General features: G+C 35.2%; 2 protein-coding genes and 1 long non-coding RNA gene across 4 annotated transcripts in view; 1 reads left to right on the top strand and 2 right to left on the bottom strand.

The window, feature by feature from the left end:
• The window catches only part of Nipped-A (Transcription-associated protein Nipped-A), a 61,593-nt gene that overhangs the window by 39,342 nt on the left and 4,637 nt on the right, over nucleotides 1–17,614 (top strand). Inside the window, exons 48-62 of one of the 2 annotated variants that reach the window (XM_072300240.1) lie at nucleotides 3,659–3,919; nucleotides 4,666–4,833; nucleotides 5,760–5,856; nucleotides 6,313–6,521; nucleotides 7,383–7,547; nucleotides 8,500–8,617; nucleotides 9,417–9,440; nucleotides 10,926–11,050; nucleotides 11,998–12,172; nucleotides 13,267–13,492; nucleotides 13,835–13,928; nucleotides 14,580–14,795; nucleotides 15,341–15,529; nucleotides 16,019–16,162; nucleotides 17,151–17,292. In XM_072300240.1, coding sequence (XP_072156341.1) covers nucleotides 3,659–3,919; nucleotides 4,666–4,833; nucleotides 5,760–5,856; nucleotides 6,313–6,521; nucleotides 7,383–7,547; nucleotides 8,500–8,617; nucleotides 9,417–9,440; nucleotides 10,926–11,050; nucleotides 11,998–12,172; nucleotides 13,267–13,492; nucleotides 13,835–13,928; nucleotides 14,580–14,795; nucleotides 15,341–15,529; nucleotides 16,019–16,162; nucleotides 17,151–17,292 — 2,353 coding nt within the window. Of the gene's footprint in view, nucleotides 1–3,658; nucleotides 3,920–4,665; nucleotides 4,834–5,759; nucleotides 5,857–6,312; nucleotides 6,522–7,382; nucleotides 7,548–8,499; nucleotides 8,680–9,416; nucleotides 9,441–10,925; nucleotides 11,051–11,997; nucleotides 12,173–13,266; nucleotides 13,493–13,834; nucleotides 13,929–14,579; nucleotides 14,796–15,340; nucleotides 15,530–16,018; nucleotides 16,163–17,150; nucleotides 17,293–17,614 lie in introns of those variants that run through there. The other variant, XM_019048232.2, reaches the window with a different exon arrangement.
• Nucleotides 236–3,135, bottom strand: LOC109034864 (beta-1,4-N-acetylgalactosaminyltransferase bre-4). The gene has a single exon (XM_019048236.2). It carries the CDS (start codon nucleotides 2,843–2,845, stop codon nucleotides 1,883–1,885), a length of 963 nt encoding a protein of 320 aa, XP_018903781.1. The 5' UTR covers nucleotides 2,846–3,135; the 3' UTR covers nucleotides 236–1,882.
• Nucleotides 13,459–17,614, bottom strand: part of LOC109034865 (uncharacterized) — a 14,707-nt gene continuing 10,551 nt past the window's right edge. The window contains exons 2-3 of the long non-coding RNA XR_002009178.2: nucleotides 14,700–14,828; nucleotides 13,459–13,596 (exon numbers count right to left, since the gene is read on the bottom strand). This is a non-coding gene — a long non-coding RNA (uncharacterized lncRNA). The remainder of the gene's footprint in view (nucleotides 13,597–14,699; nucleotides 14,829–17,614) is intronic.

Raw genomic sequence — 17,614 nt, 5'->3', positions numbered from 1 at the left:
AAACGTTGATATATTCATTCCATGAAGAGAGACTTCTCATGATTTGATGCTCTTAGATAATATATTAACCAAAAACTCTGATATAATAACCCTCAAAGAAGTTGAATGTTAGGGGTTTAGAATACATTTATTAGGTTGAAACTTTTGAACAATAAAAGCCAAGATGCTTTGAGTTTGTTCTAAGTTTTAGTTCCTACGCGAGCCTGGAATACAGGAAATGAATTGTCAAAACAAGTAACATTTAACAAGTTTATTCAACAATATAAGTTGAACAATAAAAATAATACAAATTATGGTTCAATTGAACCACTAAGAATGAAACCACATGTTTTTCTAAGAGTAACATACAAACAGTTATTTCAGGGGTTTAGGAGATGATTCGCCATTTCTTTAGTTAGAACTGTTGTCAGTCTTACGTAATAAAAGGGGTTATCATGAGACTTAGGTGCGATCAAGGAAGTAAAGGGTGCCTTTTGTGTTCCTCAAATTTCTGTGTTGCCATTTAGTGAAGAGTCATGCTTGGTTCTATTTTGAAGAAATGAGTTGCAAAAAAAAAGAGAAAAACTTTGTATGCCTGAAATTAGTAATCTTTGATTTCATCCCGAAGTGTGTTGTATTCCATTAAAGCGCATTGTGGTTTGTGATGAATTGATGGATCTGCCATTCAAAACTATTAAAATGGATCGATTATCAGGGTGTTTGCAACGGACAATGTAATAATCAATCCTTCACCAAAGCTTCCAATAGGAAAATATAAATGGTCCATGATTATCGCTACGCCACTCTACCCTAAAAAACCTTTTAAGTAGTAAAAATCTTATTCTAAGCAATAGGAAACGATAAGCAAGTTACTATCACAGTCACTTATACAAACAATGCCTGATTACGGAGTCTTAATTTCACCACTTGAGAATTTCTACTGATTCTCCAGTGATCACTCCGAATGAAACACACCCACCCCTCTTTTCACATGAGTAACAACTCGCTACCCTTCCTTTCTACACTTTCCAATTTTCCATTCTCTACAGCAGTTAATCAGGAAAAGGTAGCTCACATGCAGCAGCAGACATTTAAGTAAACTCTTCAATGTTCAGCATCAAATAATGACTAACAATAGGAAAAAAGAAACAATTGAGGCAATGCTCTTAGTAGTACCTCGATCACTACTTTTCGAAGCTTAAGTAGGTTTAAAGTAGTAATTCTCATTGACTTTGGCCAACTTTCATTCTTCACTTTACTAGCTCTGGTTTCGATCATATTATCCACCAGTGAAGTGAACACTGGCATTTATCGACCATGAGAACCCTGAGATGGTCCCTCAGATTCCATTACTGACCTGATTTTAAGAAAGTCAGTAGACAAAATGTAACTAGGGGGAAATAGGGACACGATTAGTATCTACCACTTGGTTGAAACCACCTTAGTTAATTTTTAAATGATGCATGCAGAGGTGAATTACTGAATATTCTTGTATGTTGTAGCATACTGCACAATTTTTGACACTTTTTCGGCACTATGAACACTTATTTTCCGTTTAAATTAGACTTTTTTTGAAAACCGATTATACAGTTAGATGACTTACTTTCTTATTATTCTTTGCGTACAATGGCCATTACAGGCGGGCAGGCTGCCAGAAATGGCCCTTGTGCGGAAAGAATAATAAGAAAGTAAGTCATCTAACTCTATAATCGGTTTTCTGAAAAAGTTTAATTTACACAGAAAATAAGTGAATATTCTTGACCTCAAAGGTAATGATATCAAACAAAGTTAAAGGTCTCTTTGGGGTTATCTGCGGACGGAAAATTCTCTTAAGAATCATACATTCTTTTGAGGCAAAATCATTCAAATCTATTTAAGATCACTATGAATTCGTAAGTGTGAATTATAAATTTACCCAAATTCTCGTATATGAATCAAATAAATCAAAGGACAAGAGCGAGTAATTAAGAGAATTAAGACCATCAGTCTTTCTTCTTGAGCTACTGGACGAAAGAAGCTCCAGTATCTCATCCTCCCTGGTATCTTTCTTATGGTTCAACATTTTATACCTGGAAACGTAGTCCTCAAACCTACATATTCTGTACAAACTAGTCACCCTCTCGTAAAAATCATCATCTTCGCCTCCCCAACCAAAATAACAGTTCGAAAACCCATTTACCTTTTCGAACTGTTCTTGAAGTATTGCCACCGCTCCGCCAAATAATCTAAAATATAGATTTTGGTAGTCATAAATGTCTATACTAGAACTCATGTGTCTCGGTTTTTTGGTGCAGGCGTAAATATTGTTGGGATTTTCAGGGATTAAATCAATATCATGGAATATTACACATTTAAATTGGGACAGCTTTTGAGCCTCAACGTAACCAACGTTAAACAATTTAGCTCGGTTAAACTTCTGCGGCAGGTTTTGCTCCACCACAAATATTTGGTAGCTCAAGTTTTGTCGCTGGAGGAACGGATGAAGGTTTACAAGGAAAGTCTTCAGGTGATCAGGTCGATTCCTGTAACTAACAATTATTGCAACATGGTGCAGAGAGTGACAGTGTTTGGGGTGCCATGCTCCGCCCGGCTCCAAGTTGTAAATGGTTCCTAATCTTGAAAATTCAGTTACATCCAATGTCACTTCTCTCAATGAGTTGCTGATTCTAGACATAAGCGGACATCGCTCATCTTCGTCTGGTACAATTGATGCTGTTATCACTAGATTTTCTTCTATGCTCTGCAATGGAATTTTGATGTTGAAATAAGAAATTATGTATCCAATGATGAAGCTGAGAATCAGGAGTGTGATGATACAAGTTTTGGGGTACCGCAGTATTCTTCGCAGTAAAATGGATCGCCGCATCCTCCTTCAGGGCCATGTGCATAGTGTGTCTCCTCCAGTTAGCAATAGCCAAGCACCATCACTATGTCATCGTGAATAATTACGAAGTTCGAGCATTCACTGACAATTGATTCATTTATAAACCGTAATTGATGATCAATAATCAATTGCACGAACTTTCTAACACATTGGAAATTAGATTACGATAAGCTTTAACCTCACTTTTCACGATTGATTGATAAACAAAAAACTGCAAAAAATATGCATGAGGTATGAAGCATAAGGAACATTCATCACTACCAGCGCGCCAGCGCGCAGGGAAATTTTCAACAACCGCCCTCTTGCGGATTTTTTTGAAACCAGCGTCTGTACTACAAAGCCCGCGAAATTCAAAATGTAGCGGTGCAACAGGAGTCAGGACCATGCGTAGTTACGTGTCCTCTCAACTATTTCGACTTTAGTATTCTCCTAAAATTCATAAAAGATATCTCATAAATCTAATTAATTCCAGCTAACATAAGATCTCACAATATTTAACTCAGGTTCAGAAATAATTGAGGTGTAAAATAGATATACCTATTGAACAAAATTTTCGATTCTATGAAAAAAAAAAAAAAAATGAATAATAATTCGATTATCTATGTAGAGTGATTTTGTCGAAATCTACTCAACCAGAGGAGCAGAGAAGGTACTTTTCTTCTGGCAGATAACTTTTTTTTTTCATCAAGAATTTTCAAAACTAAACTACCACCTTTTCGATGAAAATGAACCCTAGGTCCAAATTTTATCACTTTTGCCTTTTCGGTCCCTTACCTTTTCAATTTGTTGTTCCAGATCATGGAACTGCAAGAGGCTGCCATGATTCATCAAGGCATTCTATCTGGGCGGAACTCAACTAATTCTTTGCACGATATGAAAGCAACTGTGAAAACATGGCGCAATCGTCTACCAGTTATCGCAGATGATTTAAGTCACTGGAGTGATGTTTTCACGTGGCGTCAGCATCATTATCAACATATCAGCACTTCATTTGCTAATCAGCAAGATCAACCATCAAACACTCACAGTATTGTTGGTGTCCATGCTTCGGCTGAGGTTAGTTTTAATTTTTCTAGGTTAATTAACTCTCCATCTTTTTTACTTTTGCTTTCTCGTATTTCAACTCTTCATTTTTAAACTAATGATGATAAAATATCAAAGCTGAAAGTGTATGGAATCTTTGAAGGAAGACATAAAAATTGCACATCTGGAGTGTTTAAGAGCTGTATTGTTTGATAATTTATTATCAGTGATGTGACAAATTAAATTTATAGGATTTGTTGGTCTTAGCCTGCGATGGTGCAAATTTCCTGCCATATTTTATCTCAAGATAGATGAACACTCATTTTTTATTTGGGGGAGGGAGGAATTTTGCTTGACTTTTCCTCGCTTTTCTGAAATTATTCTCTAAAAGCACTTTCTGAAAATACCAGTTAGTTTTCTTTTGAAAAATTAAAATGAGATTGAACAAAAAAGGGAAAAAAAAGAATTCCCATTTTGGCAACCGACCATCTGCCACTCTCCGCTTATTTCCATACCAAAGCAATTGCTTCACACCATTGTTGGGACAGCAATCTAAATACAGGTTTTTTTCTTCTTTTTTCTTTAATATTACCCTTAATATCTAATTTTCTTCAAATGAATTTGAAAACTAATAAGCTACTCATTGTCTACTGAAAAGATCTGGATCACTAATAAATTCTGAAACTTTTTCTCAAACATATTTTTAATCTCAAATCCTGTTTTTTGCATTTATTTGTCTTTTTTCTAATGTTTATTTTTTACATTTGTGTCCATGTTAGGCTATCGTTCATTTTGGCAAAATCGCAAGGAAACACAACCTGACTGGTGTGTGTTTGGACTCACTGTCAAGATTGTATACTATTCCCACCGTTCCAATCGTTGATTGTTTCCACAAGATTAAGCAACATGTAAAATGCTACCTTCAAATGAAAAGTGAATTGCAAGAGGTATGTTTAAACTAGGTGTCTTGTGTTTATCTCTGCAAGTACACCAGTAGGAGATAATTGTGTGACGTAATTTGAAATAGTGATGTGTTTTTTTTTGTTTTTTTTTAGTTTTTCTGTCTTTTTCAGTTTCTATTTTCTATGTTTTTTTTATACATACAGGTATACATCTAATTCTTTCATTTGTCTGTAGCATTTGTCAAGGTATGACATGCTTTTTAACCAATCAAAAACCAGGATTCTTTCATGCTACAATGGATATGCCAGATAAGAATATATTGATGGTTAAACTTCCTATAACTGTTTATCTCAGATTACAATGTTGCAAACTTCCTGGCCTACTTTGTTTTTTAAATGGAAAACCACTCTATCGCAATTCATAAAAATTGCTGTGATTTTTCTCCTCTGTAGGAAGAAAATTCTGTGGAAACTTGAAGGAATGATGATGGCTTTTTTTTTCCTTTAGAAAAATGAAATAGGAACAGAGATTCTATAACACCATAAATTGGATACATGTTTTGGGAGTTTCACCATCGATATGAAACAGAAAAAGTTATAAACACTTTTATTGAATATCGGTTCATCGAAAATTGATAATCAAAAATTAAGTCATAAAAGAAACCTTTTTGCAACTGATACGTCAGCCTCGAATTTATTTATCTCTTAATTTAGTTGGTTCTAGTCAACTTTTTTTCCAGTGAATCAATCTCCTAATGTATTGATTTTTAACCCACCAAAAACTGAAACTAGTAGTGCCTTTATCAGATTTGTATCTACTGAACCAACACTGGGGTTTTCTAATTTTTTCTTATTTTCAGTTTATTTCTAATCCATTTAAACTATTTTTGACTCCATGTATTATCTTGCGTCGTATGTATACTTAATTATCTCTGTGGGACTCTTATATATTTCTTTTTTCATTGTTTCAGGGTCTAGAAGTCATTAAATGCACTAAATTATGCTTCCTTACAAAAGAAATGAAAGCGGAATTTTTTGCATTGGAAGGGATGCTTTTGTCTCAGACAGGTATGTGTGTATGGTTTTTATTGTTGGCAGAATTTCTGCAGAATAATGGATTTAACAACACCCAATATCTGGCATTTTATCTCCATGAGACAAAAAAGAAAGAAAAAAAAAACTACAACCAATAGTCAAAAGCTTAGGAAACTCTTTCTAGACTTTTTTGTTTTACATCCTTTGTTTGATTTGTTCACCTTTATTTAAACATGCAGAAATGTCGTACCTCCTTATCATCTGCATGGCATATATCCTCGAAAGAACCTAATTTGTTCTGCCGTTCCAAAACAGAATGTATCTCTTGTGGATAGTCCTACCCAAGTAGCGATTTTTAATATTGTGTTCATGCACAGAGGATTCACACTTTGACCACCCCTTTCAATGTCTTTCTCCCTCTTATCTTCTTCTTCATAATTCAAATTTTTTCAACTTCTCTAACTTAAAAATTTCCTTGAAAACACGCAGGGAGGATGGAAGAGGCCAACAAAGCCTTCTCAACTGCCGTTCAAATGCATGATACTCTAGTCAAAGCATGGGCGCTGTGGGGTGAACACATGGAAACTCAGTTCACGCAGAATCCAACCGACATGGCGACTGGTGCAGCTGCCATAACCTGTTTTCTGCATGCATGCCGCCACCAAAACGAGTCTAAATCACGAAAATACTTAGCCAAGGTATTATTCAGTTTTTTTTCGCTAGATACGTCAGTAGTTTTTAACTTGATTGATTGAATAGGTGAACAGTATTCTAGATATGATCATGGGTGAAGTGATGAACAGAGAAGGTTTGTAAGTTGTAGCTGGATATAAAGTTTCAGTTTCCCCACAGCTGTTGAATATTCGAGCGTGGGGGATCAAATTCGACTGCAAACTTCATCAAACTGAAGTTTCTCTTCCACTTTGTTTCTACAATCCATTACTACAAATTGATAGCTAAAGTTAGTTAATAGGTATTTGAGACTGCGAAGTTGTAATCGTCTGCTCATGTTTTATTTTTTAACAGAAAACTGAGCGAAAATTTCCATTGAAATGTTCCGTGAATTTTCTTCACACATTTTAAAAAATCACATAAAATTACAAGAAATCATTTCGATTAGTTTTCCGTGAAGGAAATAGAGCATAATTGGAGATTTTTAAATGTTGCAATCAAGGTACACATTCTTTGCATTTAGCCATCATTGCCACCATTCATTTCAATCGCCCGACAATGACTTAGTGTAAAACAGCAACTTCAAATAAACATCATATCATGGTCAATGACGGAATAGGTAGAGCTTGTATCTGAACAGGATTTCTTTTGGAAACATCCATCATTATTAGAACGCAACTTCTGAACAGGAAATGCATATCTGAAATAGGTTTTCATAATGGTTTTCATAGTCAAAATCAAGAATAACCGAAACGGAAAGATGATGACATTTTACTTTCAGTGATTTACAAATTTCCAATGATCTACACTATTACTTCTTGGTTCTATCAAGAGTTTGATATCTTTCCATGGGAGACAAAGTCCTAACAACTCTTTCATTTTACCAGGTTTTGTGGCTGCTCACCTACGATAATGATAAATTTGCTCTTATGGATGCTGTCGATAAATATTCAGTCGGAGTGCCGCCCGTCCAGTGGTTACCTTGGATACCTCAGCTTCTCACTTGCCTTGTTCGCAATGAAGGAACTTTAGTTCTTAATTTGTTGACTCAGGTTTGTTCTTTATCTTATTTCAGTAACAAAGCCTCAATCTCATTTGGTATCTTTAGGGTCGCTACAGTCAGGGAACACCTGGAAATGTCAAGGAAAATGACAAAAATGTCAGGGAACGATTGTCAAGTCACCTATATTTGTTCTCTAGAATGGGTTTAACGTTTTGAACAACAAATTTTGCCTGCAAAATATTTCAAATTACGTTTTTTTAGCACTCAAGCATACTTTTAATCATCAGGGAATTTTACCAAAATGTTACAGGGAAATCAGGGAAATTCATTTTTTGAATTTTGTGGCAACCCTTCTTTAAATAGTTTTAGAGCTCCTTCAATCCAATGATCCTTAAATCGATGTTCAAACCTCTTAGAAATGTTTAGTATATTATCCAAAGGAAAATACCATATTGAGTTCTCCACTGACGTCCGGCCTGGATCAAAGACCGTGAGATGAGCATTGATAATGAGACGCAGATCTATTTCTGTGCCTATATCTATTATTTCTTTTGAGTGAGACAACTCATTGAGGTTTGAAAGTCTAAACACTGTTCTTTGTGACCTATAATGTCCATTTTGCATCAAACTTAATGTGTTTCTGTATCAATTGCAATGATCAGTCTACGGCTCTGTGAAAATTCTTACAATAGAAGTTCAGAGAATATTTTGGAAATCAGGCTTTCCACGATGAATCTTTATTTTTAAAGGAATATTATGAATTATAAGCTCTAAAGCAAAGATCTCTGTCTACGTATACCATGTAGTGTCTAAAAATGTCAGAAAATCATTCAGTCCAGGCAAATCCTTTTTCCATACCTTGAACTTTCAATGTGAGATGACTCAGTGATCCAGGTTGTTGAACAATTGCTTCATAGGAATGTTTCAGATAGAAGTAAACCCATTGCTCAATCCATGAAATATTATGTCAAAATTAATTCTCTTTACATTCTTGCTGTCAGGTTGGTCGGATGTATCCTCAAGCAGTTTTCTTCCCTATCCGAACGTTGTTCTTAACTTTGAAAATTGAACAACGTGAACGATTCAAACAAAGTGAAGCAGCGGAAAAACAACAGGCAGGTTCTTTTATTTTATTCATTTTATATCTTGGAATGTTAAGTTATTAATTTTCCGATTTGTGTGGTCCAGGCGTATTTTGTATTTAAAAATATCAAGTGATAAAGGTAGTTTGCTTCCAGCAGCAACCTATGTACGGGAGAGTATTGCCATCTCTGTGCTGCTCTCTGATTGGTCCTATCATGGAGCTCTGAAGTTGGCCCAATGTAAACAAACTCAACCTAGAGGGATACGTATTATCGGTCGAGAAATGAATGATAATCACACTCAAAGGTTAATTTTCGGCAAAAATATCCATCAAAGTTCGATTCGAACTTTATTCAGAAGGTGGATATAAAAAAATTTCTATCTCATCCAAAATCATGCCTAGAACTTTGTCACCATCTTGTTTGTTTACGTTGGGTCAAACTAGGAGCGGAGGGGCTGGGGTTTGTTTACATTGGGCCAACTTTTGGGGCTCCATGATAGCCGATCAACCAGAGAGCAGCTTACTTTTTCTGAAGTAAAAGGATATTTATAGTATACAGATACTCAAGTTGCCAGCACTGAGGTTCTGGGTTCAGTTCCCAGAGGTGACTGTTGTATGAGGACACAGAAAAATCTGTCATCATGATTGTGAATGACTATAACACTCCAATACCCTGAATCTTTGAGGTAATAGGGTGTGGGAGAGACATAGTCACTCAGTAAGTAATCAGTCTGCATCCAGACTCACCTCTCCATATCCACTTCAACTGTCAAAACAACTGTGGTTTTGTGAAGTTAAGGTAAAAAAGTCTGCTTATTCTGAACTTTAATTAAGTAGACAAACAGATACATTCTGCAAGTTTTTTCTTTCTATTTTTTATTCACAAGTTAATTGTTTTTTTATTTTACTTTTGGTACAGGCTAATCTGCAATCAGTTAGTGGAGTTACTGAGTCGGCGCAACAAGGTAAATTTTTACCTTCTAACAAAATGGGTAAGATGCTTTTGCTGTTTATTATTTTGCCTATGACTTTAAATACTTTTAACTTACTTTTTCATTTTTTTGCATACCGTAGTAATTTGAAATAATTTATCTCTTGCTAAACTTGCATTGACGTTATGTATTCAGAATTGAAGACGCAAATCAAGACGCTTTATTTTGCATCAGGATTTATATGAGCTGTTCCTTTTCTCCCCCCTCTCCCTTCCAACCTCCTTTCAAAAAGTCACGTACGTACAATGGACAAAAATTGTGTATCCTATAAATACTTTGTCCATTACTTCATCGATTTTCACTGTCTGTCGGCAAATGTCGGATCTTATCAAGCATTCATGTCACAAAGAACGTCCAATGCAACGTTTCCAATTGTGAGGCTCGATGAGTTCAATGTCCTAATATTTCTGCAATGAAACAACCCAAAATGTGAAGTAGTTATGCCCAAGTCATGCATTTGCATCTTAACATACATTGGTAGCAGAGAATGAAAACATATTAAAAGGGAAACTTCCATTTTTAAGGAATTATATAAGGTCCTTAAAAATGGTCAGTACAACATGGAAAGTTCTCGAACGGTTTTTCAGAAGACCATTTTACTGGTTCAGCCAAAATTATTTCATGGAAGCAGCCTATCTACAACAGACACTCACTAATTTTCTCCAATGTTTTATTTTTTAAACAAAAATTTAACAACACTGTTAACTGAAATTTTGTGAGTATCTCATTCATATTCTAGAGTGAATTCATGGATAGTTTAAAGGCATTAAATAGTGATGTTCTGTGCTAAAAAGTAGAACATGATAGAAATTTAGGCATCATGAGATAGAATTAGCCTGACTTCAGTTGAATGCGTGCAACTAGAATTCCTCAAAATTTCCTCAAAAGTTATCGATTTTTGATGTGTAAAACAGTCATAAAACCTGTGTATTATACTGACCAAATTGCATGAATGTATATGAACGCTTCCTATTTTATATATCAATGGTGAAGCTGCAGAAAAACGGAATCTCGGTTTGCAGCGTCGCAGACTTCCTGTCATACTTACTTTCTGTATGGAATACTACTTAATGTCATTAATTTAAAATTTCGGTGATTTTTCTTCTCTATGTGCGGAATATCCTGTGCAAATTTCAAGCCATTATGCTGGTTTTGTTTCCCTTTAAAAAATTTAATAGGAGCAAAGATAACGTTACTCGGCAACCGAGATGCACATTTTTCCAGTTTCATTGTCGATGTTTTGCATTTATATTCTATTTATATTTATAATTTAATTTTTCATTACCTTTACCTCTGTTAGTGATACTTCTTAGTGACGTCTGATGAGAATCCAATGTTTTCTCTTTTCCAGGTACGAATCCAGATACTGGGCCGATTAAAGCAACACCAGCTATGTGGCGCTGTTCTCGCATTATGAACAATTTGCGGGAAATTCATCCCACTACATTATTATCCTTGGAGGGCATTGTTGACCAGGTAAACAAAATTTCAACAAGAAGCGTGCAAAATTTTGAAATGTTAAAATATTGAGTTATTTTATACAGTAGGGGCACAAGTGTGGAGTGAGAGGTGGCAGCTGCTCCCCAAATTTTTTTGCCCATGGCCATGGACCTTAGTAAAATTCCCAAATCCCCCCCCCCCCCAACGTTTCAGCCTACATGCTGCCACTAATTTCATATGTCCATTGACTTATGTACCATGTGAAAGTAATTAGCCAGGGGAATAGCTTTAAATTTGTTTTGCCATGAACCATGTACTAAAGTTTGATGTGTACGAACGCTCATTATCTTAATGCATCATTCAGCGTTGTTTAAATTTCATCAATATATTTTTCACTAATATGTTCTTTCAAAGGTCGTAACTCTTGACTTCAACTTTAGATGTCAACATTTTGCTTTGATAGAACTTAATGCCTGTTAGCTTTGATTTTCTTAAAAGAAGCGAAAAATTTTCCTAGGGGCTATGCAAACATTTTGCTTAAAAATTGCCGTAAATTAGTGAATTTGTGACCAAATGACTTCAACAAGATGGCGTTAGAAAGCTAATAAAATTATCTTTCAGCTCATACAACCGCATTTTGGTTGTACGAGAGTTGGTGACAAGACTCTTAGGGCACTATGTGCCATGAAGGCTATTTCCAAAATTCAATTTCTAAGCTCTTTTGAATAACATACTTTGTTGTTTTTCCAAATTTTGTAAAATGAAATTTTCCTTTCGAATGTAGTCACTCACCTTAATTTTTAGTTCTTCCATTTCCCATTTTTCATCTCTGTGCTGTCGCTTTGTCACAGAATGTTGACAGAGATTGTAGCGAGTGCACAAGATGCCCTTAAAAATTTTAGGAAGCTTCAGCAATGCATTTTTCATCAAATCAGATGTATTATTTTTACATATAGCTTAACTTTTGTTTGAATAATTCATAGATGATCTGGTTCCGTGAAAATTGGTACGAAGAAGTCTTGAGACAGTTGCGTCAAGGACTCACGAAGTGCTATGGCATCGCATTTGAAAATAGAGGAGCTGTCAATGATGCTACCATCACCCCTCATACCTTAAACTTCGTTAATAAAATGGTCGCAACTTTTGGTCTTGGTGTTGGTAAGTATCCCTGAAATTTTACTTTGTTTACTATCTCAAGATTAGTTTTTGTGCATGAAGTATTGTGGAATGTAGTGATTTTAATATCCTAATTTTTTAAGTAGTTTTTGTTTAGAAAAGTATTTTTTTCCCTACTTAATACGCATGCCTTTTCTTTTTGTGTGCTATCAGTAGTTTAAAAGAGAGACAACCGATACATCACGCAACATGAGACAATCGTCCGAATCTATTCAGAAGATACCATTGCAAGCCTTGTATTTTTAGGATTCAGAGCCTTTTTCTGTCAACGTAGGTTATCCAATATGAAAACCAGTTCTTACTTTTGATGAAAATTTCGAACCTCCTTCATCTGCCAATCCTGCCTGAAAGGCTCAAATTTGAAAGTTCTCCAGCAAACTAGGTATCTAATTTAGGGCAGAAAGACCATTAAATTCACAGTGGTAACACCACTTCCTCATGAATCTAAAGAGCAGCTGTAATTTCATTCCTCTCTTTTGTAATTAGAGTAAAACCACACTTGCCAGGAACTTTATATAAAATTTTATTTTCTCAAAAATTAGAAGACTCCTACTATTTTGGGATGAAATAAATCTTTATCTCTATGCACTGACTTAAAATTCATCATCCTTTTTTATTTAATAATTACGTTTGAGTCGCAGTTTCTGTCCCTCACCACAGCTAGTTATCATTAACATTGATTTTTTGCACCCTTGCAGTTGCAGATAGAAAAGCTCTAAAGCTGTAAAATTATTTTATGCTGGGGTACTGTTAAAATTAACATTCTTAGAATGTTGCTCAGAATAATAATCATGGCTGTGTTTTTCTATAGAGAATTTTTCATAAAAATTAGTTAAGATGTTAAACAATATCATGAAATGGTATCTCAAAATGAAAGGTTAGGAAGTTTTAAAAGTAAATCTGCTGAGCTCATCTTCCTAGAAAGTTATTCAAGGCGCATGTATCTCTGTAAAGAGAGGATTGATTACTCATGTTGTAACTGAGAGGCGAGAGAGAGAAATGGCGAATAAAGAGGACAGACGAGAGTAGGTGGAAGGATCTAGTCCTGTAATCGGTGTCTAATCTTTACTTTACAGAAAACATTAGTAATTCAATCAATTCATCGTGTGCAAATGCAGGATCGGAGAGTATGGCAATCCGGGCGCACAACACAATTCAGGATCCTGTCTTCCAGAGGATGAAGATGTCGTTCACGGCCGATTTTGACTTCACCATGCCGGGAGCGATGAAGCTGCACAATATCATCACCAAGCTCAAGAAATGGATCAAGATCATCGATGCCCGCACCAAAATTCTTCCAAAGTGAGTGACACCTCTGCAATTTGCTTCTTGAGTTTGATAAGTCTTGATAAGATTGATTATTCTCAGGGTTGTCGACTAATTTTTATTCCTGCGCCTGCTGCGTGCTAGTAAAATGCATAAAATGAGCAATTAATAAAGAGGAATCATTTATACAAGCACTCTTTTACCCAAACTTTAAGAAAAAGGATAAATCAGATTGATGTTCAGAATTTTTAATAATGCAATGATGAATGCTGATTCCCTGTAGGCCTTGTTTTCGCTAAACGTTTTCATGAGATTTATCTTTTCTCTGGATTCCTCGTCAAAGATTTGAACTAACAAAAAATTGTTTTCTTTTTCCAGATCATTTTTATTAGAAGAAAAGTGCAGATTTTTAAGTAATTTTAGTCTACAAACTGCTGAAGTGGAGTTGCCGGGTGAATTTCTGCTTCCCAAAGTAAGTGAGATATTCAATCAAAGAATCTTGCATGAAGTATTTTATTCGCTATGATGGTATTTTTGCTGCTTGCTCTCAACTTTTTTTTGTATCCTTAGTATACATGCTTCATAAAAATATATATTACCGCTGAGTAACCTCAGCTGAAACTACACTTGTTAAATTTTTCTTGAAATCTGATTCAAAAATAGCATTTACACATCCCTATTACTTCATAAACGTGCCGTCTTGAACAGGCTCAGTGTAATGCAGGAAAAATGCGAGTAGGACCAAAGAATTTTCAGCTGAAGAAGCAAGGTAAGATTCTGCTTTTCTAAGATCTATCATTTTTGGACGCTTCCAGTCAAAGGATGCCAGATAAGCTCCGCACCTCGTAATTTTAACAAAATTCTCTTTCGGCTACCATGACCTACGACTCAGTTGTTCCAAACTGATTTTAATATTCTTTCCCAATAATCTTTTTTGCAAAGATGGGTGTATGTATTTTGTAGGGTATAAATAAAATACACCAAAAAAAAGAAGGAAAAAAAATGTCTTAGGATTACAAATTATGAAAGTCTTTTACAGTACACCTTTAGGATGAGAGCCTGTGCTTTCATTCTAATTAAAAATTTGTTTAATCATGTTTAATCCGTTTTCTCTTATTTTCAGTACACTCATTATCAGGTACGGATAGCCAGGTTCTTGCCGCGAGTAGAAATTGTTCAAAAGCACAATGCTGCCGCACGGCGACTACTAATTCGTGGTCACAATGGTAAAATATACCCCTACCTTGTCATCTATGATTCCGGCCTTGGTGACGCCCGGCGGGAGGAAAGATTGCTCCAACTAATGCGGATGTTGAATCATTACTTGAGCAAACAAAAGGTAATTTTGCTGAGCACTTTCGCCGATGTTTTTCTGAAAGGAAAGTAATTTTACAGAGAGTGATGCTAAATTGGCAACTCTTGGAGAACGGAGTGATAATGATGTTCATTTTCAGAACAACATTAAAGGTGCAGTCATTTATCTCAGTATAAAGAGAAAATCCCATAAAATTAGAATTTTTCAGTGAATTAGTATGTTTCAAATAAACCCTCTGTAAAAGTATAACTCAAGGTTACTTCCATCACTCATTTCTTCAATATCATGTTGCAAAGAATTTCATTGTATTGAATAAGATGGCTCTCTTTTTACTACCAAAAAAAAGGGAAAGAGTTTCTTTTGAGATAATCAGTAAAGAAATGTCAATAGTTGATGATCATTGTTTTTTCAAAATTCTTAAAAACTGTCTTTTGTGGCTTTATGTTGATTGAATTTTCCTGAAAATATTTTGTTCGAGATGAAAAAGTTCTTATAAACTCAGGACAGATTTACATAAAATGAGAATCTAAGTTTCAAAATTAAGAATGAAATTCACCGTTTTCTTGCAGGAAACCGCCAGAAGATTTTTACAAATGACTGTGCCCAGAGTTGTAGCAGCCTCTTCGCAAATGCGATTGGTTGAAGATAACCCATCTTCAATATCTTTGCTGGATATTTACCAAAAATCTTGTCAACGGCTTTGCATTGACCATGATGTACCTCTTATAAACTACTACACCCGTTTGGCGACCATTCAGGTTTGTAGTCCTTTGGTAACTTATCATATCCGTCTATGCATCTAATCTTGTGTTTAATGCTGGATTGCATCCTTCTCAAATGAATTTTTTTAAATGTAGATTTCCCTGTTCCAACTCTATACACTACACCATTGGAAGGTATTTGCATTTAACATTTATAGAATTTATGGTGTAAAGTCTTGAGGTTTCAGAAGAAGTTGTTCTCTTAAACGGCTTTTCCAATGATTTATTTCGAATGGGAAGTTAGATAGATTTTTCGAAAAAATGGAAGTATTCATCACATTTTTAGAATATTAGAACTTCATGAAATTTTCCCTTCTTCTTAGGGAAGGAACTTAAAATCTGGATGTCAGCTTGTCTTTTAAATTATGAGCCCCCCTTTTTTTAACCAATTCTGTCATGTGTATGAATGATCAATATCCTTAAAATTCATGGTTCTTATTTCTTCTTTTGATTTACTGATCATCAATTTTTTCTTTTTAATTTTAGAGTCGTGGATCTCAAGCTAGTCAGCAAGTTCTCAGGGACTTTCTAATGGAGGTACAAAGCAATGTTATTCCTCGTACGTTGCTCAAGGAATGGGCTCTACGAACGTATGTAGGGCCCACTGACTACTGGACCTTTAGGAAAGTGGTATGTTCTCGAATTTTTTATTTTCTCTTTCTTAAGTATTGAGTAGTTTCTCATATTTCGTGCATTTGTATTGAACAAAAAAGTAAGTTACATGCTTTTAAAACTCGCTGGATACTACTAAACTACATAATATTTCTTTATTTTTTAATTTTTTTTATTTAACTTAATATTATTGGATTTGTGTATCTTTGTTTTGTCCTGAAAATTTTATAAAGGTAAAATTTTTACTTGACTTAAGAAACACACATACGCAAAATAACAAACCCTCAAATGAACTAAACCCTTACCTCTAAGAAAGGAGCGTCTTTCGTTTTGCTTACCAGTGAATGTCCGGAGCAAACTACTTTGCAATGAAGGATTCTCTAGTAACTCTGCCATTAGTCTTTGGCCAGAGCTTTTTTTGTTGTAATGGGTCAGTTGCTCCGGTCACAAAATCGTGTTTTGATGCTTGATTCTTGCAGATTAGCTAAAAATAATAAGATCTGTGCAAATTGCAACTTTCTACGTTCAATATTAACCGAGATATCGCCCTTTGAAAAGTTGGGTTTTTGACGTCATCCTCAGCAGTAGTGACACCCATGGTTTCCTCCACCTTGCTTTTGTTGGTCAGTGACGCACTGGTTATGCAACGTGGAAAACAAGGTGGAAGGAACCAAGGATGTCACTACTGCGTTGGATGAAGTCAAAAACCAGACTTTTTAATAGGCGATATCTCGGTAAATATTGAACGCAGATTATTGCGGTTTGGACAGCTCTTATTATTTTTAGCTAATCCACAAGAATTAAGCATCAAAATACGATTCTATGACCAGCGCAACTAACCCATCGTAACAATCAGTTTTATTATCTGAATATAAACTATTTCAACATGAGTCATGCTTCTCTAATAAATGGCTTTGCATTCTAAGATGAGTGTTTTACTAACATGTCAGTAATCTTATTCATATTTCAACTTTCATGCCGGTTATCTATTATTTTCTCCTTTCAGTTAACCTCACAACTTTCTCTGGCCTGCTTTGTGGAGTATGTTTTGCATTTAACAAGGTTGAATCCGGACATGATGCTCATTCATCAAGACTCAGGCCTCGTCAACATTGCGTATTTCAAATTCGACATCGATGAAAACAAAGGTAATTTTGCACTGGATTTTTTAATGCTGCTTAATTTGAGATGTTGTGAAGTAACAGAGTTTTGAATTCCCCATGATTTTCATCGTGCATTCTCGTTGATATGTGTTTTGATTTTTGCAAAGGACCATCAATTTTTGAGGTAAATGTAAATATTTGAGCTAATTGAAGAGTTATCGTTGTGCAAAACAGTTCAAAATCGGTAATGAGCGCAAAGACAAGATTTAAAATTCACTTGTAGCCTCGTAATTTACATGGGAAATTGGTGTAGTTTTTGCATTCCCTACCTCATATTTGCTGCAAATTAAGCCATCAATTGAGTTTT

The sequence above is a fragment of the Bemisia tabaci genome, chromosome 5 (genome assembly GCF_918797505.1).
Source record: "Bemisia tabaci chromosome 5, PGI_BMITA_v3".
Taxonomy (NCBI): Eukaryota; Metazoa; Arthropoda; class Insecta; order Hemiptera; family Aleyrodidae; genus Bemisia; species Bemisia tabaci.
The sequence above is the reverse complement of the archived record's forward strand: the minus strand, read 5'-3'. Positions and strand labels throughout refer to the sequence as shown.

Excerpts from the sequence above, each read along its gene's own strand:
- LOC109034864 (XM_019048236.2), bottom strand. The coding sequence starts at position 2,845 with ATGCGGCGATCCATTTTACTGCGAAGAATACTGCGGTACCCCAAAACT.